Source organism: Corapipo altera, unplaced genomic scaffold (assembly GCF_003945725.1).
Source record: "Corapipo altera isolate COAL_440 unplaced genomic scaffold, ASM394572v1 113, whole genome shotgun sequence".
Lineage (NCBI taxonomy): Eukaryota > Metazoa > Chordata > Aves > Passeriformes > Pipridae > Corapipo > Corapipo altera.
In genome coordinates this window covers 11391580-11415022 of record NW_020884895.1, presented here as the reverse complement: position 1 = coordinate 11415022, position 23443 = coordinate 11391580, and the positions used below count along the sequence as shown (strand labels likewise).

Here is a 23443-nt window from a genome sequence, read left to right as displayed (position 1 = left end):
ATAATAGCAATTAAATCCATTGGAATTGAGAATATAGCCTGGTACAGAATGCAGTAAATCTCTCTTAAAATAATGGGTTTACACCAAGAGACTTCACTGGAGAGTGACATCTGCCCATCTCCAATTCATCTTAACCTCCCCCTTAGCACACAGAAAAGTACAAGTTGACCAGATAAATGGTGTTTTTAACTTTCTGTTCCATCTTTTGTCCTCGCCCTACATTCCTACTACTTGTAAGTTCCAGATTCAGAGCAACACGAAGAGTTTTGAGCAAAGGATAAATTATTGTTTATACAGACTCTCATCTGGAAAAGAAACTGAAATTTTGAGGTTTCAAGCATCTTTGCCTGACCAGTTCCTAACTGTGTCAAGATCTGAAGCACATATTTAACAGCAGGTACAGGAACAGCCCCACGAACCTTCACCTGCCTATTCTGCCAGGACTCAGCTCCTCTGGGCCTCAGGTTCTTCCTTTCAGAGGGTCAGTGCTCTCCATTTCTAGCAAATTAAGAGGGAGATGGTCAGATGATTATCTTGTAGACACTTGGGGCACTTGCTTTAATAGAAAATACTAAATTTAATCCCTATCTATTATAGGTACAAAATAATACCATTGAGTTTTTAGTACTTGTTGTTTACAGCTAATCTTTGTTCTTTTATAACTGTGGATAGAGAAGCAAGAGACAATGTCCTGATTCCTCAGGTGTTAAGACACATATTTAAGGCCCAAATTCATTACTAAACACATACTGAAATACAAGTTCTGCAGACTGAAAACTTCTGTTATATCACCACCTTTGCAGATACAAAAAGTGTCTTCCTCACCAGTTCTCCATGTCCAGGCCCCCAGAGTGCCCTCAGGAGATCAGTGGCAGCTGACACCAGCACCTTCTGCTTTCTCACCTGTGAGGGGTCACCACAAGACCTTTGAACACCCTGAATCCTCTGACTCGAGTTCCTCCGGGCTCAGAGCTCCCAGCACTGACAGGGGAGAGGGTCTTGGCACATCCCAGTGCTACACCACCAAAACAACCATGTGCAAACCAAATGGAGTCTGAATTTCAGTGAGACAGGGATAAAAAAAAAACCCAACTAAGTCCAGTGAGGCAGGAAAAACCACTGAGCCTGACCTGCCTTTGGCTTGAGGCTGCACTTCAGAAACCTGCCCTGTTTCATCAGCCAAATTCCACTGTCACACAAAGAACTGTCCCCATCTGGAGTAACTTCCGGAATTAAGGGGACACTGTAAGAGATTAAGTGATAAAACACCACCACACTAATCTATTCTGACCTCCTGCAAGCACCATACAACATTTCTAAATTAAAACTAGTAACAACCTTCAAGTTTTTTCAACTCCTGTGATGGAAATCTTATCCTTTGCTTATTTACAAGGCACTTCTCCAAGGCTTCAGTCACACCTTCCAAACTGCACCACAGGTACCGAGGTAGAAAAGCAGGGTCAAAGCTTAAGGGCTTCATCAAGTATCTGGTTCTGTTCCTCCGTGGAAAAATGCTTGTTATTTAAGAAGATCCACTGCTCTCTCCCAGGTGATAAAACAGCCTGTGTGAGACCCTGAATGGAACAGTCAGACCTGCTCAAATGTGGCTTCTGATCCAGAAAGGAGGTGAGAGCTCAGCTGCCAATCTCCAGCTAAGAACCATCACGTGAAATAACTGAATTCTTCCCTTTCTGAAATCCTACTGCAAGTTCCTGCCCAGACAGATGTCTGCAGTCACTAACTACTGCTAGTTAAAGGATAAATCTTCTTGCTACAGCTTCAGAAAACATATAAACAAGTGCTTAAAAATCTATTTTAATGACGTTTTCAAGAATAATAATACTCTGCATTACAAAAGAAAGAGGTAAAAGGTACATCTTTTACGTATCAGAAAAACTTACAGCAAAGGCAAAGAATATCTTAAAACCAAAATAAAGCTATGTTGTTCCCTACAGGGAAGCTTCAGGTGTCTGAGATTCCTTCACCTAATTCATTTTCAGCCTTCACAGAAAAAGGTGAGCAGTCGAAACAGTCCCTCTCCCACGTCAGCTTCAAACATTGCCCCTGACCATCGACAATTTAGCAATAAAATTACAAATATACAGGAAATGGATCGGCTACTGCACCAAAGCTACACACACATCCAACAGCAAAAATACATAAAATACACAGAAATTAAGTGTTTTCATTCATAAATGCAGAATTACTCCCACATTCCACTCTGTCCCAAAACCAGCATTCAACACGGTGAGCAAAGAGGAAGACAACTGTTGTCATACTCCACAGAGCAGGCAGAAGACAAATCTCCACAGGACTCACAGATTTGGACAAACCCTAGTTCTACAAATCATTTGCTGTGCACTCACAGTCCATACATGAAAACATGTACAGTCAACAACAGCAGGCAGGAAGGAGGGATGCTGATGAAGGGCTGAGCCCCAGCCCAGCACCCAGCCCAAGGCCATGCCCCGTTCCTGACACCACAGTGCTCCTGACACCACAGTGCTCTGTAGGATCTGCACAAAAGGCCAAAAGGGATCACTAGAAGTGTTTTCCAGCCAGGGGGACAGGACAGGAGGGACACAATGCCATTGCACTCGCTGCAGTGTCAGGTGTCAGCATCACAGACACAGAATGCTACAAACACTCCCTGCATGCACAGCCCCCAGACCTCATCGCTCAGGGATCAAAGCAGCGCATCCCTCAGGATGGAACGTGCTTCTATTTACATCAGCTCCCACAGGAAGGGGCACGTGAAATCGCGGCCGAATCACCAGCATGAAATTGCATCTCTTAATAATTTAAACCCTCCAAACAGCGTTTCTCGCTACAAATCCTTCAATTCAGTGAAGCAGTTTGTAAACTCTGGGGATGTACACGGCTCCAACCTACAGCCTGAGCAGGAAGTAGATCTCGGGCTGGTCCTCGGGGCTGGGCTCCAGCTGCAGGACGGAGTCGTGCTGGTAGAGCCGGTCTGTGCAGCCGAGGTGCAGGGCCGAGCACGAGCCCTCGGGGATGCCCCGACCCTCCACGGGCTCCGCGGGGAAGCTGCTGAGGTACCTGGCGATGTAGGAGCCCGTGGAGTGCCTGTTGGCCACGTGTGGGGACGCCGAGGGCCTGTTCCTCAGCACCACCCCGGCCACGGCGCCCGTGCCGGGGGGTTTGTGCCTGCCGGCCTCCTGCCTCTCCCGGGCACGGCTGGCGATGTTCCGCACGCGGCTCTGGCTCCGCGAGGACAGTTTCCTGACCAGGGCCCGGGGACAGTCGTGCTCCGGCTGCCCGGGGCAGTGCCGGGGCTCCTCCTGCTCGGGGCACAGCAGCTTGCGCAGCTGCTCCGTCAGGGCGTCGGCCGAGCGCGGCCGCAGGCCCCTCATGGCAGCCAGCTTCTTGTCCCGCATGCCCGAGGAGATGAAGCTCCTGCTGATGTACTGGTACTTACTCTCGAAGTTGCAGGAGATGTCCTCCGATGTCAGGTCTCCCAGACTCTTGGACTTGCAGGGGCTGCTCTGCTGGATGGCCGGGTGAGGGGGGAAAGGCAGAGCGCTTGGCAGCAGCGCGGGGGCTGCCCTGAGCTGGGACCCCTCACACGTTACATCAGGCTGCTCATGGGAGTGATGGGCACACAAACCCCCGGCATTTGCACACGTGGGAAAAGGGAGCTGGCTCCCTGCAGTCCTGAAGGTGCCCGAGCAGGCGTGGGCAGCAGCACAGAGCCCAGCAGTTGTGCTGGTCCCAGAGGTCCTCTCACCACCGTGCCCAGTGTCCTGCTTCTGCCTCAGTCTCAAAGGAGAAGCCAGCTGGCTCATGTCCTCCCTTTTGTACTCGCAGGCAGTTACCAGGAGATCCTGGGAGTCCCCATCGACTTCCACAAGGCTGCTGCTGTCCGAGTTCTCACCAGGGACAGGGTCAAACAGCGCCTCCTCGAAGATGAGGTTATTGGAAGCAAAGGAACTGGCAGACTCAGGGCCTTCCCAGCTCGGTCCAGATTTTGTTCCACAATTTCTTTTGGGATTTGCATTTAGCAAAGAAAGAGGTGAAGAACACAGAGAGCCGGGCAAGTTACTTTCTAGACTATTTAAATTTTTTTTGGAAACTAATTGCCTGTGGGTCTTACATTCAGAAGCTGGAGTTGCTCCCTGGATAGTCGTGTACATGGAATACTCCGCGGTCTCTGGGCTGGAGAACGTGGTTGTATCCGGAGTGGAGAATAAAGGGGACTTGGTGGATTTTGTGGGAGGGAAGTTGTGCTGACAGGGGCTGCTCAGACCCCCAGTAAAGCCCTGTGGCTGTGCAGCCACCACACTGAAGGTCTGGCTGCTGCTGCCGTGGCTCGAGACGGCGGTGAGGTGTGTTTGGTCCCCTGTGACATCCACCTGCCCGATGAGAGCAGACACAGCGCTGTCCAGCTCACTCTCAGTAGCCAGAGAAACCTCATCTATGAGGCGAGAAATGTCACTGTCCTGCAGGGCCAGCGTGGAGTGCAAGTCAGGGCTGTCAGAGCCAGGGGGAGAAGGAATGTCAGTCAAAGAAAGAGGTGCTGCAGTGCTTTTCTTGAGGTTGGATTTGTGATTCTCCGTATCTGCTTTTTGAGAAAGAGAAGCCCCCACCAGAGTGACTTTCCCCTCATCAGATTCCTTTGTGTCATCTTCCTCTTTATTGTCCACACAGTTTTTGTCTTGTGGTTTTCCTGTGCAAAGCTCAGAGTCAGAGTCCTGCATTAGTGGGACAGTTTCACCAGAAAGATTATTTTCTCGACAGTCCAAGAGGTGATTTGTTTCAGTTACACCACTTGCAAAAACTAAGTGTTCAGGTTGCTCCTGAGGAGGTGGTAGCAAAGAGTCAGCTGTAGAATCCTTCTGGCCATTCTCCTTCTTGAATTGAGATCCCACATTTGAAGTATTTGCTGTTTGCTCCAAACATGGAAAAATAGATTCTTTCAAGTTTGTTTCCTTCTCATTTGTACTGTCATCACTGTTGGCTAAATTAAAGAAGAAACATATTAGTTGCATACAAGACTCTGTTCTGTCTATCAACAACTCTTTTGTCCTCAGACAGACAAATGGAGCACGCAAAATTAGGTACAGTTGTGACAGAACTTAATCATGGAGTTGTGCAGGTTTAGTACAAATTATCTGAGTGATATGAACAAATGGAAAAATACAACTGCAGGCACTTCATTGAAACTTCCTGGAATGTCTATTACATCAGGCAGGTGATGTAATATTCGTTGTAAGTAATGTTAATGAGGTACCATAGCATGGCTTGCACGTGGCATTACCTTCAGCTGTGTTCCTAGTCAGATTTGTACTACAAAGAAGCGTGGCAATAAAGACAGAACAAAACAGCTCTGTTAAAACACACAACACTTGGAAACGATGCATGCTTCAAGCTGAGTAAAAAGCATCAAGTAGATGGACTCCAGGCATGTGGTTATTGCAAAGTGTTACAGTTTAAGGATTTCATTTTGATATTCCACCAGCATGCTGCATTCACAAGAGCAAGGGGCTGAATTCCTTAAAAAACACACATTAGATGTTTTCTCCACCAAATCCTCTTACTCGTCTTTATGTGCCAAATCTGAGCTCCATGACTCACTGCTTTGGAGATTTAACCAAGCAGGGACTACAGGAGTAAGCTTGGTTTAATATATGCTGGGTTTAATTTGCTAGACATCAGGTACCCTTGGAAGCAGCAAGGGGAGAATCATCCCCTAACAATGACTGAGCCCCCTCAATGGAGTAGGAACTGCTTCTAGTGAACATGGCACTAAATGCCCATCTCCAAAATCTGAAAACTTCCCAAGCTTTCCAGTGCTCCCAGACTAGGATGGAAGAGATGCACATTTCTTTGATTTGTAGATTTACTTTTTCTACAAAGAATGTAGGAGAAAATGGATAGCACACTGTCCTCTTGGCACAATTTCAGTGGAGCAGTAGGGATATGCTCAGCCACAGCATTTTAGCAGGACAGGTCTCTGTGAGACAGCCTCTTCAACAGGGTTAAGGAGCAAGCCTTTTGGAAACTCTAAAGGACAGGATCCATCTCTCTCACAGTTAGAAGGGGCAGGATTCATCCCCTGTGACAGGTTTCTAGTGTTTCTTGTGTCTTTGTCTGGAGCACCTTTAGGAAGAGATACCTAAAAAATTATTGCATCTGTTGCAAGGAATGGCTGAGCTGTATCATCTTCACAGGCTTATCTAGAGGATCTTTCAATTTATACCACACCGTTTCAGAGTTATCTGCCTGTACTAGAACATCCTTTTTCCTGCCTACAGTTTCTTCTCCTGGTGGTAGAGAAAGCCCTGGGTTGACTTTGCTCACTGTTCCTCCTCAGGAGCTTCTTTCACAAGTGCTGTGCAGATTAGCTGCTCCTTCAAAGCCACTAATGTGGGGCCAGCAGCACAAAGGTGGCTGATCACCACGTCCTGTCAGTGCCAGGTAGTTATATTGCAGTGGCTTCTGCAGTTGCTGGAAGTGGCTGCTCTGCAGCTGAAATGATTTGGAGCAGAGCAGCATTTCTGTCACCCCCTGGCCAAGAGAGGCTCTCAGGGTGCTCTCTGCCTCTCACCAGGGCAGAGAGATGGTAGTGCTGGCTGTGCTGCTCCACCTATCCCCTGGGACTATCCCTCAAATCTGGGCTGCTGGGGTCAGCCCCAGTCTGAGGATCTGGAGACAGCCTCTGGAAGTGCACACGCTCTTCCCAAATAAACCAAAACCAGCCCCAAAAAGCAGTACTGACACCCCAGATGAGGGACTAGCTCAGGGTGGAGACAGCAGGTCTCATGAATCACAGCCATTGTACTCAAAGCTCCCTAGACTGTTAAAGTTTTCCAGTAAATCAAACATTAGGCAGGTTCAACACACTAACTTTGCTGCAGTCATGGGAATAACTGGATTTCAAAACCAGGGTCTATCCTGGATTTCAAACCAGACTATTACTGCTGAACACACTGAGAAAACTGTGTGTTTTACAGCTATTTCAAGAGTGAAATTGTATTGTGTATTAATTACATAAGACCCAGATTTTATCCTAACACATGCTTGCCATATAAACTGATCAGTCAGTGACCTAGGGTAAGAGCCAAATACCAAGCCTGTTGGATACAAAGTTTGACCTACTTTTACCCCTTTTACATCTGTTTAAAAGTCTTTAGGCACAGTGTCACTAAAAACATATGTTGCATGCAGCTCTTCCTCCCGAAAAACAGGGAGAGGAACCCCCCCTGCCAGCAGCTCTGCCTCCACAAGTAAATGGAGAGCAGGAAACCAGGAACTGCTGAAGTGCAATGGAAGGCTGGTTCTTAAATTACAAAGAAATTTGGCAAGTTTCCTTAAAAGAGCACTTCCAGGAATTATTGTAATTCATTCGCCCAGTTTGCAGAGCAGACAGCTTTCCAGGGTGCCACTTATTTAAGGAGCTGATAAAATCCTACCAAATTCAGCCCACGTAACTCTGTGCAGTAACTCTGGTTTGAGCTGAATAAAACTACTCGCACAGAGGCTAATCCTTGCAACAGGCTATTTCAACTATATCACAAGTACTTTTGGAAGCATCTTACCAGAGGTGTTTTCCTTCCCCGTGGCATCCTGGGCAGCGTCCTCAGCCGGGCAGGGCAGTCCCACCAGGAGGAACTTGTCCACGGGCATGGAAGCAGGACGCGCCTGCAGACTCCGCTTCGGGCGCCGAACGACCCCTTCCTTGTCCTTCAGGTCTGTGGGTTCAGATGCACTGTCCTTCATCTCAGCAGCCTCCAGGAAGCCCATCTTGCTCTTCTTCCTGCCCTTGGCGGGCGCGCTGGCCGTGCGCCGCAGCAGCCGCTCGCCCAGGGATCTCTTGCGCACGTAGTTCCCGCCGGCCTCGGCACAGCCCTGCTTGGGGTTCTTGTTGAACAGCCCCCGCAGCCCTATCAGCTGCTTGCTCTGAAAGGACAAGGAGAGCCATGGTTTGGGCTGAGCTCAGGCACAGAACAAGGGAAAGAGCTGCTTCCAGAGCGTTTGTGAACGATGGGAGACAAAGATCAGGACTCAGCAAAGCAAAAATCCACACCAAGCCACTCACAACCACTCTGAGCGAGGAGCTCTCAGCTCAGGTCTCCACGGATTCATGCATGTCTGTGTTTCTCCTCATTAGGATGGCAGCCTGCCACAGTCAGGGCAGAGGTTTGCTCCAAGCCCCCTGATCGGGGCTGACAAGGCTGTGAGAAGTGTCTGCAGTGACAGGCTGCACACTAACGGGGAGTTTTTTAGGCATGGCCTTCACCAAAGCAATACCCAGATGTCTCAGAGCCTGGATGGAGAATGATGCAAGTTTGGCAGCTGCAGATCATGCGACTGGGAAGCACTGAAAAGCTGTGCCCAAAGTGCAAAGGACATGCTCGTGAGCTCTACCTTGGTGGCTCCTAGAAAGTGCAATATTGTGTAACTGGGGTTGAGGATTAAAGGGCTCCACTGAAAGGCAAAAAAAATGCAATTCCATTTGGCTCATGTTCTCAAGACTGCTACACAAGCAAATAAGGTTAATACACAGCAAAGCATTTAAAAAACTATTTATTAGTCTAACATAAGTGTCTCCCAGAAACTTGGCCAGATCTCCTCACTCACATGGATGCAAACATGCATTCAGCCTACCAGAAACAACAATATCATTGCCCATCACCCAGGCAAACATTAGATGAGCAGACTAAGGGATAGAGATCAAATCTCAGTGGGTCTCCCCCTCCCCTTCTCTTGCCTTCCCTCTGCAGCTGCTCTCTACTGGTTTCTCCTTTGAAGAGCACATCAACCAAGAGCAGCAGGCAAACACTCCTGCAAACCATCACCAGAGCTGGATGTGGTTTCACGGATGCCCCAGATGTGCACACATCTGGGTATACACTGCAGATGTATCCAAGCTGTGATCCTGTTCACTGGTCTAATGGGATCAGGGAGGATAAAGGTATGGATTTCAGTGAGGATCTGGAATACACCAAATCTCAGCCCTGGGTCTTTCTCTATGGTATTTTTTTTTAATCTCTGTTCCTCTAAGCTTTCCTTGGGTGCTGCACATGTTTGTCATGACATTCTTTGCATCCTTTCTCAGAAGGGACAAAGACTGAGGGCCAATCTCTGCAACATACACCCTTCACAAAGGTCAGGTTTTTGGTTGTGTTTTTTTTCCTGTTTATCTTTGCTTCCCAAATCACTGGAAAAGTGCTATTTTACTTCAGCACCCTGCTGAACACAGCCATAGTTCCTTTGTGCTGTTTATCTCCAATGACTGCCTGTAAACAGCTCAGAAAGGCACTGGAAGCAAAATGCAGGCAAAAAGCACTGTGCTTTTACTTTCATTTTTAAAATGGTTCAAAATTAGCAGAAAAGCAGAATGTATGCACTGAAACCTAAAATTAAATTAGGTTAATTTAAATTAATTAAATTGGCTGCTAAAAATAGCTTGTCAAAGACCATGTTCTGGTGCAATTACAGTTCTCAAGATTTACTTCTAAAACAAAATCAGTTCAACATACTGAAGAAATGTGCTTCCTGTATGCAGACATGCTAATTAGTAGGTGCTGACAGCAAGAATGTCAAAGTATGTGAGCACTAAGAGTAGAGCAGTGGTATGTTGTGGGTTCCCTGCTGATCTCCTGCAAGGATCCCCCACCACTCTGAGCCCTCCAACACAGATCCCGTGAGGATCTGTATTTAAAACCACTTCTGTCAGAGGGAAGATGTACATTTCCAGCTATACCCACCTTTCCATAGGTCTCATTAATGATTATATGAACAAATATGGATGCTTCTGTCAGTCCTTCTAAATACACGTGGCGATAGCCTGGTGAAACAGAAACAGAAATGTTTGCACACAAATAACCTTAAAGAACCAGCAGTTTGCATTCTGTGCACACCTGGCAATGACTGTCTGTAGAAGGGATGTATGTACTGTAAGCCACCTTCAGTAAACTCCTTATGTTCTCACAGGCTTCTCCAAAACCTCAGTAAAAATTGCATCAAAGTTATAAAAGACAACAGTAGTAATTTCCAAAAGCACAGATGACCAAACTCTTTCAAGTGTTGGTGAATAACCCACCCTAAGATAACAGGAGAGTTGTCCAAGAAGTCACAGAGATATGAGCATATATCACCTCAGGCTGGTAACCCCATCTTTAGGTCCAAGTTGTTCGTTCCTCAGCTGGATTCCCAGCTCAGGGAGAAGCAGTGGGACTCACCAGGCACGAGGCTGCTGAAGGCCACAGTTCTCTGCCCCACAAAGTCCCTCCCGATGGGATCGTGGTCCCAGACGAGGAATCGCACCAAGGCTATTTCTGGCATGTGGATGGTAAAGGTGAGAGTTTCCTCCCACACAGGATTGAACCCTGTGAAACAAACAGCACACAAAGCTTGGGAAACCAGTCCAGAGCAAGTGCTGTCCTCAATTTTCACGATGAATAGCAAGAGGAAAGAAGCTGCAACACAAATTACTCTTTGCTCATCTAGATCTGGGCACTCTTGATCTCCATCATGTCAGTCATTAAATGTGAGATTTGTCTCTTGGACTGCTTTAAAAACAAAATGGTTCTGCCTGAGCAACTGGCAGGGATACCACAGCAAGGTGTTGTCGTGCAGAACTGAGATGTATAGACAGATATTTGAACTTCTGCATAAAGGAGATTTAAGAACAATCCAGGAGAAAGACAATGAGGTGAACAGCCCTTCCCTTCACCTCTAGTTTGGCTGTCTCCCCACACCAGAAATTCTATCTATGAAGCAGAATTTATTTGTTAAAACATAATCATTTGACTTCCCCAGGTAAGAAGCTTTGTCATTTAGAAAGTAATGACAGACTCTGTATCGTTTATAATTACTTTATGTTTTACTCTAAGAAGAAGAAATCACTTAGATTATCTTACCATTGTCGTCCACCACCCTGGTCTGATCTTTACAGCAGTCAACAGGTAACCCAATGATTTCCACCTCAACAAAGGGATCTATTATCTATTTGTTAAAAACAAAATATTTTAAAATCAGCCAATGATACAAATGAAGGTCAACTTTTAACAAATTCATGCAACGAGTTGATTTAAATTCATATGAGAATTCAAAACCCTTCGATTGACGTGAATTTTCCAGCAGTGCTATCATGGGAAATGGTTTCATGAAGTCCAAGTTGATGGATGGTTTGTAGTCTCCAGAGCTATGGCCATCTATGACTGATTTGCAGACCAGTAAAGTCACCCTTCATACAAAACAAACTGGTTCTTAAGCAATGTGTAGAATACAGACTGGGGGAAAATGTAGCATCTAGTGACCAAAAGCTTGACAATATCTGAAATTTACAGGTGTATTTAAATAAAGAGAAAGTTTTTGGGCCATGTGCTGCCCTGTCACTCCAGGAGCTCTTGTGGACCTGTCAGGATCAGAGTCTCTCACCTCTCCTCGGTCCCCTAACATCGAGTCAGGAGGTTTGGGGAGCTGCTGTCCACTGATGATTTTCAGAATAAGCTGCTTTTTAGGACTGGCAGGAAGTGGATCAGCAGAGTAGGGGTTGAATGTGCCTAAAAGATGGGAAGAATGAGAAGGGTAAGGAAAGAGATCCACAGAATAAGTATCACCCCAAGATGCACATACATAGCCAGAGTTCAGCCAGAAGTAACAAACAGAGTATGGGGCAGCTGCCATTAATTTTGAAACTCTCTTCTATGAGTGCATGGAAATATGAAAGATTCTATTTTTGGTTTTACTTTCCTTTCTTATGCCTTCCAAACATCACTGTGAAGACACTCTGTGAAAGGTCTGACAGTTACAGTAATAAACATACAGCAGGACATTACCTTTGCACATCTGCTGAGGTTTGAGGACATAACCACAGTTGCCATTTACCCTGAATTTTGCTTCGTTTAACTGCATCACACGTCCCTCAGACTGGTAGTTCAGGGCCACTGAAGGAGAAAAGTCAGGTGTCATTGATAAGGGTAATATTCCTTAGCACATGCACAAGAAACGGGAAGCAAGGTTTTCCTGGCACACGTACCCAGCTGGCACCCAACGTTCCAGTAAGGGACGGGGTTGAAGTTGCTGGAGTCAATCCTGTAGGCTGAGGGATAGACCCTGCTCAGCTGCTTCTGGTTGTAAAGCATGAACTGCTCAGCCTTCTGCTGCACAGCCTGGTGGGCTCTGGTCTCGCTGAATGACAGCACGTTCCCTGTGGACCCTGTGTCATGATCAGACAACAAACAGGTGACACAGCAGTCCCACGTGGGGCTGAGCACAGACCTCACTACACTGGTGTTAACCCAGGGGAACGTGAGGTTTACTCCACAGTTACAAGGATAGATTGTCCTGTGTTACCCAAATCATGCACCTTGTGTAACTGAAGGGCACCAGCTTCCCCTTCCAGGAGGATCTTATGTTCTACCCTCAAGTTTTCACACTTAAAAGCCAAATCAAGTAAGAGCTTCAGCTGATTGCTGGGGCCTTTTCTCCTGTAGAACTCCAGACATGACCACTGTGGAGAATCTACAGAGAAATCTACTGCTGGCAGCATGAGCAAAGGATTCACTGCTGGGGAAGGAGTGCCCAGCTGGGCTCTGGTTCTGCTCTAGTCCTTGTGACCCACTGACAGCAGCACTCAGCCCTTTCCCTCTCCCAGGTGACCAAGGCCTGTGCAGGCTCTGTGCCAGCCCCTGTACCATCATCCACGATGTCCTGGGCAGCCACAGAGTTGGTGTAAACCACGAGGTCAGACAGAGCCCGGCACAGCTTCACCGTCTTCCTCCGGCGGGCCAGTCTGAGGGGAGCACGTACAGAAAAACAGCAGATTTCAGTATTTAAGGTATATTTCAATCCCCCTTTCTGTTCTCTTCAGTCTCCCTTTCTGTTCTTTTCATCAGTAAGGAAACAACCAAGTGTGAGCAGGGAGCTGTGTGCAGCAAACCTCCTCAGAGAGGGCTCTGGGATGATGTGCCCCTGCACCTCCACAGTCTCACTACACAGACAAAATTTTCATTTAAAACATAATGAAACAGCTGCACCATGGCTCTCCCAGACAAAACCAGGGAGCATTTCCGTGACAGCAAATGCATTCTCAGTGGCACTGTTCTGATTGCTTTTTCTTTACACTCTCCCATGCAGTGCAGTTGCCCAGGCTGGGATGCACCCAACTGAACCTGCACCGTTTGCTCTGAGCACTGTTCACAGCAGGAAAAATGGGGCTTGGCACCTTTCCATCAGCACAGTGTTGCAGGCACACTTCACTTTAAGGGTAATTGCTGTTTGCAATCTGTGACAACCAATGCAATCAAAACACCAGGTACAGCAAACACCCCCCAGCTGCGTCATACGTGACACACGTGTCATACGTGTGCTCTCAGGCACAGACTTCCCCGAGGCAATGCCATGGAATTGCAGATGGCAGTGAACAAGCCTCTGGCTTCACCTGAGCTGCACAACTGTGGGGATTCCCAGCTCACCTGTGGGGATGCCCTGGTTCCCTCCCAGGAGGGTTCTGCTGGCTCTCGTCCTCATCTGATGCACTGGGGGGTTTGGCTGCTGCCTTGGCAGCTTTCTGTGGGAAAGAGTCAAGCAGGGCTGGGTCAGTCCCTGGGGTGGCTCCAGAAATCCTCATTGCTGTGGTTGAGCTCAGGGAGGTGGGAGAGCTGCAGGGCTGCAGCTCAGGACCAGTGTCCTGCCCGGACACTGAGTGACCCAGGGGCTCTGACAGCAGAAGCCCTGCTGCCACCCCAAGGGTTCCATGAAGGAAAGCCAGCACAGAGCACCCGTGCCCTGATCTCCCTCCCTCCCACAGCCAGGATCCAGCCCTGCAGCCGTGGAGCAGGTTTAGCTGCTGGTGAGCAGAGCCAGGCCTAAGGAAATTATTTGTGCCAATGCTCAGTCTGCCCCAGCCCAGTGTGTGCTCTGCAGCTCCCTCCCCACTCCCTCCTGGCACCAGCACAGAGGTGCCCCCTGCTCCAGGACCCCGGGCACTGCCCCTGCTGCAATCCTAATGGACGGGGCAGAATTTTCAAACATCATCTTTCCGTTCCCTTTTCAGTCACATACAAACACTGAAGTTATTCTGTATTGTTACAGTCGTGCAGTAAAGAAAACAGCTTTGATAAAAAGATTAAAACCTAAAAGTCGCCATTTTTTCCATAAGCACCTAGGATTTAATAGTTTCCAACAATGTTATAGTTTTTGTAACAGTAACCACAGCTTCTTGTGAGAGTAATTTAATTCCCTTTTCATCATGAGGTAATTAACAATATAACTGAGAGCTCCTTATCCTTTTATTCATATGGCTCACTGAGCACAGATTTCTTTCCTCCTGTTGTGACACCCCAATACTGAATATAATTTAGTTTGCTGTGTTTAGTGCTGACATTAAGTTGATTATATTGGAAATCATTTGCATGGTTCAGTTTTGGAATCTGAAGGCCTGCACTGAGGGTGTTCCCTGCAGTTAACTTTCACAAATTTCCAGCTTTAGTGTCTTTGTCCCTCCACTGGCAATTTAAAGAGTTTATCCACTTGGCACAAGAGCTGCCTGAAAACATCACATGTCAATATTGCTGGGTGGATAATTCTGTATCTGCAAAAATATCGATGAGAACCTGCCTTCCCCTTCAGCTGGAAAGGCACTGGAGGTCCTTGTTGCCTCAGTCCACAATACAATCACTACTTAAAAAAAAAAATCTATATCTATCCTTATTCTTTCAGCAGGGATGAAATGAATGGGCTTTCCACCATGCTTTATCCATTAGGATAACTAGCCAAAGTAATTAAATTATTGACATACTTTCCAGCCCTCAGCATAACCAGCAGATTTCAGTGGCTGACTTCTGCCTGTGACATCTCATTCCACACACTTGTCTGGCCAGCAGGGAGCACAGGGGGTGATGTGAAGTGTCCACTATCAGGCACAACAGGTACTTCCAGACTTCCACACCCCCCAAGTAATGTGCACTGAGCCAAAGGTGCTGAAGGGCATCTGAGCACCTTAAACTGATGGGAGCTTGGAACTGCAGGGTAAATATGAGCCTTGAGACTCCCTGCTTAGGGATTTTTTGATGGCTCCTAGCTGGCTTCAGGGTAGATGGACTGGTGGCTGATTAAGTTCTATGAAACATTTCTTAATTGCTGTTTTTCCTAAACCACTGCTCAGATTCTCAGTCCCAGAGCGTGTTCCCTGCTTGGTGCAGCTCTCACCATGGATGGCATGGACCAGGAATACCAGCATCTGGCAAGCTGGGGGCAGAGGGGGCTGCAGACCTGCCACATGCCCCTCTGCTCATTTACTGACTTTATATCTGCTGATTGACTCCAGGAGGAAGGAAGCTTTCAGCTGGATCGACTCACATTGAGGATATAAATCCAGGCCCTGAGGCACTGTGGGAGCGTGGGAATAGGGGAGGTGGATGGCAGGATATGGGAATGGGAGGACACATGGGAGCACTGCCCCTTTTGATGGCTGCCCTGCCCACCTGTAAAATGAGACCTCCCACTCATCTGGACTCCATCATCTCGTGCCCCAGCGAAGGGCAGCGGAGCAGGGAGTGTGAGCTGGCAGCTCCACAAACACAAATGGGACAAGTAAAACCAGGAGGAGATCAGCAAAGACACGTTTGTGCAGAGCAGGAGCCCAGAGGCAGCACTTGGTCACAGCAGCCCCCTGAGCAGGCACAGACAGTCCCAGCACGTCCTAGGTGGCAGTGCCCAGGGTGGGACAGGCAAAGCTGGGCCCTGAGTGAGCCAGGCATTGTCAACTGTGTGGAGAACAAGAATATGCCAAGACATTTGTCTGTGTTGCTCTTCTGCTGCTGTAAGTTCAATCAGAAAATCAGCAACTCCACCTTTGATGATCTTTTAGTCCCTTTTATTCCTTTTAAAGGTTCTCCATCCTGCTGGCAGTTCATATTCCCCCAAACAGCAGTGAAGACCCCAGGTGTAATCACACAGGCTTTCCTTACTGCCCCCAGACCCACCTGTTCTCAAACAGTAAAACATTCCCAGGGGCTCTGGAATGCTCCAGTCCCAGCACAGCACACAGAGCCTCTCACTTTACTCACCTTGTGTTTACCAAAGTTGCCCATTAATGATCGACCGTGAGACTTTTTTCCACCCTCTTTTGTGTCCAGGTTCTGTGCAGAGAAAGTGCAATAAAAAGTGTAACTAGATACCTTCAGAAATCTCTTAAGGAATCTGCTCCAGTCTCTAAAAGGCATCATTTCAATATAATACAAGTTTTTCCTATGTCAGCCTCGTTCACTATTAGAGGAGTACAGTGATTGCATGTGAGAGAATAAAACTAAGTTAAAGTCTGATCTGTGAACACAAATTGAAACCTAAAATCTCATTGCAGGACCTTTCTAATTTCTTGATGTACTTGATGGCTTGGATTCCTCTAACAGTAAAGAATAAAATATTCATGTTAACACTCAAGACAACAACAACCCAGGTAGAAAAAGCAGTCCAGCAAAACCAGGCAAGCAACAACAAACCACGTTTGAGTGCTCTTGAAAACAGCCACAAAGGAAAAGGGGGGGGGGAAATAATCTCTCAGCAGATAAAAATGGACTTTTCACAGGCAGCCTGGAGTCTGAGTTTCACATTCCCAGCTATGCCCCCAGACATCAGCTGGATAACTCCTGGCAGCATCTCGCTTTTTCTGTCAGAAAACACAGCCCTTCATCTTCTGAAGAGCAAAACAAAGCTGAAGAATATTCCCCCAGCATTTCACAAGTTCTATGAGCTCCAGCTATTCCCTGTTCAGTGCTGAGCTGGATTCACTTCTGGCTATCAGAGCAATCTGGGCACTACAGGGTTCATTTGGGTCCAGGAGAGTCAATAACCCCTGAGGCTCTGTCCAAAGATTTGTTCCAGCTCAGGCTGGAATTCTCTGTAAGACGTAGAAAGAAACTTCAGCAGAATTTTATTTTTTTTAATAGCAAGTCTTTGGGGAAATGAAAGGCAGATCAGTAATGAAGTAAAGGAAAATGACCAGTAAAAAATCCCAACAGAAAATATCCCAATGGATCCCCTTCTGGTTCATCAATCCCACAGTAACTACTAGAACAGAGTTTCACACCACCAGTACACAAAGCCAGCCAGTGAGTTACAGAGTTACCAAACCAGCAGGACGTTCACCCATTTAGATTTCTCTGATCTAGGTCAACATTGCTAATGGATCTTCCAATTGTTTCAATGCATTATTCCTAATTATTCAGCACTGTATTGCTTTTAAGACCCTTGGAAACAAGTCACAAATCAATCTTCACAGGACTGTTGCAGCAGGGGAAGAGACCTGTAAATATCCCTTTATAAATTAAAATAAGTCAATTAGAAAATTCTATCATTTAATCTTACCTGACAGATGTTTGAATAATGCACTCCCATTACTGGAGTATTTTAATATTCTGGTCACATCAATGACATTAATGGGCAATCTCAGGTATCACATCCAACACCTGATGGAAATTTGCATTCTTTAACCAAAACTCCCTCAAATGCTCTCTAGGGGCCAAGCAGTTCCCAGAGAGCATGTCAAATGTAATTATTTAAACACAAAATAATACTAAAATGGCTCATAACTGATCATATTCACTAATGTGAGGAGCCTGCTCTCTGAAATCCCACTTTCCTGACCTCTCAAGGCCAGAGGGAACCAGCAAAACGACTGGTGTCACTGCAGAGCCAGGCTGAGAACATCCCTCCTGCCGGGTCAGATGCCTCTTCCTTTGCCTCTCACCACAACCCAACCTTCCCCAGTGCCTCAAGCAGCAGCACAAGCCAAGGATGTTTTCTGTAGTCAAGCCTGGCTTCAGGGGAGTCTCACAGGTCCAGCTTTGGAGAGAGACTGGTAGGAAATGCTTAAGGCCCCAGAGTGGAAAAAGCAGAGTTACGTGTACTCTACCTTCACGACTCCACTGGTCAGAGCAGGCACATCTCCCCAGAAAACTCTGCATTAACATCTCTGGGGTTTGCATCCAGTGATGGGTAAGGTGAAAGTGTGGTCACCACGGACTCAAGGTAGTAACTCTTGATATACTCAAAATTCTGATGCATTTTACTGTTTTACAAGACTAGTTGGATGTCAAAAGTGCAAAGAAATGTATCATTCTTATATAGAGCACTCTGAAAAATCAGTTCTAAAAAAGTAGAACCTTGCTCAGGGCAGGAAAAGCACAATCCTGTGGTTTAGTGCTGTAGAAAACAGTCACCAGTGTTACAGGCAGCAGTGCTTGCAGTCACTGTGGCCCGTCGTGACAGGACTAAGGTGACAGAAAAGGGACCTTTCCCCAATAACCCAGGCACAAACCAAACTGCTTGACACACCCCTGCAATATCAGTACTTACTGAATTAGTGTCTTCCAAGTTTTACAAGGAATAAACCAGATTAGAACACACTGAAACAACATACTCTCCACATGGAACCACATAAATTCTCTCCTTAGATATTTTCCTGAAATAGTTCCAAGGTTTCATTTTGGATCAAACCAGCTCTCAGAAGCTGTTCCTAAGTTTCCAGCTTTCTCATCTGCAATAGTGTGCAACACACTGCACTGTCTAACACTGAGCAGAGCAGGGGAAGGGGAGCCCCACGTACCTGCTTCAGGTTAACATTGAGACTCTGGTGCGTCGCCTTCAGCAGGGCCCTCACAGTGAAGCTGTCAGGATCTTCCTTGTCCCTGATTTGGGATTCTTTTAACAGAGATTCCAGTTTTGTCCTTATAAAAGATTCCACCTGGTGCTCAGTTGCACCATTACTCTGAAAGGCATCCAAGGAACCCAGTTAAAGTGGATGGTTCTGCCCCTCACCTGTGGCACAGCCCGAGGGAGCGTCACACGCGCTTCGGTCTCACGGTGCTCCCAACACTTCCTCTCTCTGTGCAAGAAAAGGCTCCCTGCATAACCTTGCCTTTTCTGCTGGTGGCTTTTAGTGCCATATCCCTTTTGCTTTCCTCTCCAGCCCTCCTGACACAGCTCACACTGCCCCCCAAAGCACAGTCTCCCCCAGACCACCCCAGGACCCGGCCCTGGGTCACTCTTGGTTTCACAGCTGTCACAAGCCTGACCTTCTCTTTCAGAAGAGCAGGAATTCTCAGCTAATGCACTTACACACTTCCTTCAGTGTATCAGGCAACCTAATCATTAGGTTCCTGCTCCAAACAATAAGGTAAGGAAGGAATTCCTGTTAACAACACTCAGACTATACAGACTCAAACCGGTCTCTTACACAAGGCACTTAAAAATGGATCCTATAGAACAGCTTGCACGTGACCCAGGAATGAAACCCTTAGAAACTAAAGACTCTAATCTGCTGAGGACTGGAAATAGGGCAGGGACAGTGCATGAAGGAAATGCAGAGCTGGGCACTGACTGTGTGCACATACATAGCAGGCCTTTAACTTGCAGTCGTCCTCGATCTCATCAGCACTGTCCTCTTCTGAAACCTCTCCTTCCTCAGCGTCTGCTCCCAGGCTGCAGGGCAACTTCTTCCCCTGAAACGAGGCAAAACCATGCACAGTAAATGCACCTGTGGTCAGTGGTATTCAGTGCAAAGACCAAAACTGCCCATTCCTCAACTATTCCTTCTGTAAATTGAGACCAGCATTTAGAAATCATTCTCAGAGTCTCATGCAAACTGGTTCAAGGACCCAGATTATCACAGCCAATATTTTAAGTATTTCTGGAAGAGTTTGTTACTGGAACTGTTATTAGAATCACTCTTTATATACACTAGCAAGATGAAAATTACACCACTGCTTGAAATTGTTTGGCTAATGAATCAATACTGCCTTTCAAAGGAAAATGTATAAAAAGAACAAAAACAATAGCAAAAAGCTAAGAAATTGGCTTGCTTCTCAACAAGGTACTGATTCCTAACTCTCATTTTATCTTTTCCAATAGGGTTGCTTAAATTGAACAGGAGATGGGAGACAGGGTTTTGTGCAAGGATACTGTGATGCTTGAAACAGAATTTCTCATTCTGAAAACAGCTCAGCTCCCCTCCAGACTGTACTGACCCACAGAGCTTCAGCACAGAGAGCTGAAGGATCCCACTGAAACTACAATCCCAAATGGGCCTGGAAAACCAGCTCAGAAGTTCAGGTAAGAACAGCAGAGCACCAAAACTGTCCTGCCTTTGGTGCACTGATGTGGTATTTCAGGCCAGGTTTGCTGGGTTTGTTGCATGACTGACATTCCACACCACTTCATCTGGATCCCTGCAACACCAGCCCTCCCTGCTTGCACAGTTCATTAACCAGAGTTACCCCAGCAAACCGAGGCAGTGACATTCAGAGTCACAGCTCAGCACTCCAAGGATTTCCAGTTCAGGGTCAGCTCAGTACTACACACTGAAATATGGTCAAACTCACCCCAAACTGGAATTGTGAATCCCTGGGGCCAGACTGACACTGAGCAGAGAGGGGGAAGAATAGTATCTTGAGAGCTCACAGCAGAGTAATTGCCCCCATGTGCCAAAGTAAATTAGACAACCTAATAAGCCACAAGTCTATTAATCATCCTCTCCAAAGTCTGCCTTGAGCTTCTTTCTTATTCTTCCCATCTTGGTCTTTGAAATTCCTTTGAGAGCAAATCCATTTATAGTGAGAGGCTCAAAGGACTGATCCTCCCCACAGCACCAACTCCAGTGCTCCAGGGCCTCTTCCAGCTCCTTCCAAAGGGCTCTTCTGCCACAAACACAGCTGAGGAGCCCTGAAAACAGGCTCATTCCATGAACTACTGCTCAGAGCAGGGCGAGGGGAAAGGCAAGACATTTGCATTTTTATATTACCCCAAAATACTCTGTCCAAGGGAGGACTGCAGGATAATGTTCAGATACTAGAGGGATATGAACTGGTTCTGCAAATGCAAAATCTACAATAAATATCACACTGATTTTTGTTGCATTCTGAACACGCTGCCAGCAGCAAGTTACCTTCACCAGGATTTTCCCTCTCAGACTCTGAGGGCTGGGAAGCTGCCTGGGGTCTCCAGTGCTCACAGATGACAAGTCCAGTTTGTCACCAAATATCTCCTTCAAATACTGAGCGATCTTCTTTTGCTGTTGAATACTGCAGTGGTTTTCAATGGACAGGATCACTGGAAACCTGGGAACAAAACCCCAGGCACTGTCAGAACCATGTCTGGAGAGAGAACACCTGCACACTCACCACACCAGCTGTGGATGGAACAGCCTATTTCTCCCACAGATTTGCCCCATTGTGTTCTAAACTCTTGGCAGCCCCACAAACCTTGGCAAGGAACCCCATATGCCAACTCCATAAAAAATGAAGAACCACCTCCTTCAGTTTTTAAATGACCACCTCCTATTTCTCATCAGTAATGTCAAACTTTGGGGCATGGTTGGTTGGTTTGTTTTTCCTCCACAACCCCCTCATTGGGTCCCTTTTTCTTGTTTTAATAAAGAAAAAGAGGCATGTTCCCTTTATTCTCTCTAAACTCCTCAGAATTCTCTACCCCCACTCATGATTTCAGACTGTATATATATATGGTTAAAGTCCTTAATAAGCTGTTACATAGCACCATGGCAAATGAACAGGCTCAGAACACTATCCCACATCTCAGCATTTCCTCACACCACACATGTGACAGCTTTCCAATTTTCCTGCTGAAATAAAGTACTTTCTGTAGGTAGAGAACATCACAGTATTGATTTTGAAGGAGAATTTCAGTGTGGATATGAGTGGGAAGTTCAGCTGAAAGATATTCAAGTGTCAGACTGTTCACAGTCTGAGTTTACAGTGCACAAAAGGTCTAATTTGGGCAGAACTTTCTCCCTCCATTGATGGGAAGAGCTTGTGCAGTTGAACAATAAACGGGAACAGAACCAGCCTTCCTGTATTTAAAGGAACACAAGCCCTGCCTGGTGCTGGCTGTTGATTCCAACACAGGATTAACCACAGAAAGCAGGTGTAGCTCAGACCTGGCTCTGCACTTACTCATTCTTGACAAAGGCGTATTTGTTGATGGTTTCGGCCACGTCCCGGAACAGGATTTTGGAAGTCAGAGTGTAGCCATGGTGCACCACTGGCTCCCCATCAGGACCATCCCAGCAATCCACTAGCAAGACAAAAAAAGCCATACAGTAAGAGATGCCCACGATCCTGGACATTCCTGCTGCTCCTGCTGTCAGCAGAACTCGCACTACTCAACCATGCAGGTGTCAATGAGGCTCATTCCATCTCTTCTGACCTGCCAACTGAGCCAAGACTAACCAGACAGTCTTTTCTTAAATCAAAAGAGATCCTTGCAGCCTAGAACTGTTTTTTCCCTTATACTAAATTAAGTTTTTTTCCTCATATATAAAATTACAAAGGTGTAATAGGTCAAATAATGTTCACAGCTACCTTGGGAAAGCAGATTCCGCTTCTGAAGGCAAGCTATTGAAAAACAATTTATCTTTTCCCACTCCCAATTTAACTTGCAGTTTTATCACTGATTATATGAAGAGCAGCATCAAGTCCATCCCATGTAGAATGGACCAGCACAGGGATACTTTTCCTAATGAATTACTGTACCCTGGATTTACACCCAATTCATTACTGCTGTTACCTCTACAGGCAGTTGTTCCCTAGGCTGTGAGGTAGCTACAACAGCTTTGAGGTCAAGCAAAATAACACACTGCTGTGTGTTCTAGTGAGTTGCCCTGCAGAGGGGAATCACCCAATTTTCTCAGGTTCACTTTTTCTAATGGATTTTTAAATCTCTTTTCCAGAGATGAGTTTTGCAATACTAAGAGAAAATTAATACTGAGCTTAAATTTATCAAAAGACTTTATTCCACCCAGAATCTGGAAAAGTGCTAATGTTTTGTTATTATTTAAATCTTGTAGAACTTTGGAATCCAATGTGATTGCCACATTCCTCCATGGCAGGGGATTGGAACTGGATGATCTTTAAGGTCCCTTCCAACCCAAAGCAGTCTGTGATTCTATGGTATTTATGATATTTGTCTGAGATGGTCCTTCCCCATAAAAAAGTTCAGTTTAGACTGCTTGACAACAAGAGTTCGCTGCTGAAGGGAATCAGACAGTGAAGCCCTAAAGCTTTGAGTTTGCCATTGCCTTTGTGCTTCATGGAAATACCCATCCCACCCTTCAGAAACAGCCAGTCACTAAAGAAATCCCCATCAGCCCTCAGAACCAGCCAGTTCCATCAGAGAAATCCCCGTCCCACCCCTCAGAACCAGCCTGTTCCACTAAAGAAATGCCGGTCCCACTCCTCAGAACCAGCCAGTCCCCCTACAGAAATCCCCATCACCACTCAGCCAGCTCCACCACAGAAATCCCTGTCCCACCCCCAGGCAGCTCCAGCACAGGGGTACCATCCCACCCCAACCCCAGCCCCAGCACAGGGGTACCAGCCCACCCCAGCCCATCCCACCCCAGCCCATCCCACCACAGGGGTACCAGCCCAGCCCAGCCCCAGCACAGGGGTCCCATCCC

General features: G+C 46.7%; 1 protein-coding gene across 12 annotated transcripts in view; it reads right to left on the bottom strand.

The window, feature by feature from the left end:
* The window catches only part of PLCH1 (phospholipase C eta 1), an 83484-nt gene that overhangs the window by 16834 nt on the left and 43207 nt on the right, over window positions 1-23443 (bottom strand). For 4 of the 12 annotated variants that reach the window (XM_027647501.1, XM_027647500.1, XM_027647502.1 and 1 more), the window contains 17 exons: window positions 21939-22059; window positions 20915-21086; window positions 19365-19472; window positions 18578-18739; window positions 16041-16112; window positions 13446-13540; window positions 12666-12763; window positions 12008-12187; window positions 11808-11915; window positions 11407-11531; window positions 10887-10971; window positions 10206-10352; window positions 9732-9811; window positions 8389-8448; window positions 7560-7920; window positions 2893-4978; window positions 426-498 (listed from right to left, as the gene is read on the bottom strand). In XM_027647501.1, the coding sequence (XP_027503302.1) occupies window positions 483-498; window positions 2893-4978; window positions 7560-7920; window positions 8389-8448; window positions 9732-9811; window positions 10206-10352; window positions 10887-10971; window positions 11407-11531; window positions 11808-11915; window positions 12008-12187; window positions 12666-12763; window positions 13446-13540; window positions 16041-16112; window positions 18578-18739; window positions 19365-19472; window positions 20915-21086; window positions 21939-22059 (4076 nt within the window). In that variant the 3' untranslated portion in view covers window positions 426-482. Of the gene's footprint in view, window positions 1-419; window positions 499-1799; window positions 4979-5278; window positions 5308-7559; window positions 7921-8388; window positions 8449-9731; window positions 9812-10205; window positions 10353-10886; window positions 10972-11406; window positions 11532-11807; window positions 11916-12007; window positions 12188-12665; window positions 12764-13445; window positions 13541-16040; window positions 16113-18577; window positions 18740-19364; window positions 19473-20914; window positions 21087-21938; window positions 22060-23443 lie in introns of those variants that run through there. The other 8 variants (XM_027647506.1, XM_027647507.1, XM_027647510.1 and 5 more) reach the window with 8 other exon arrangements.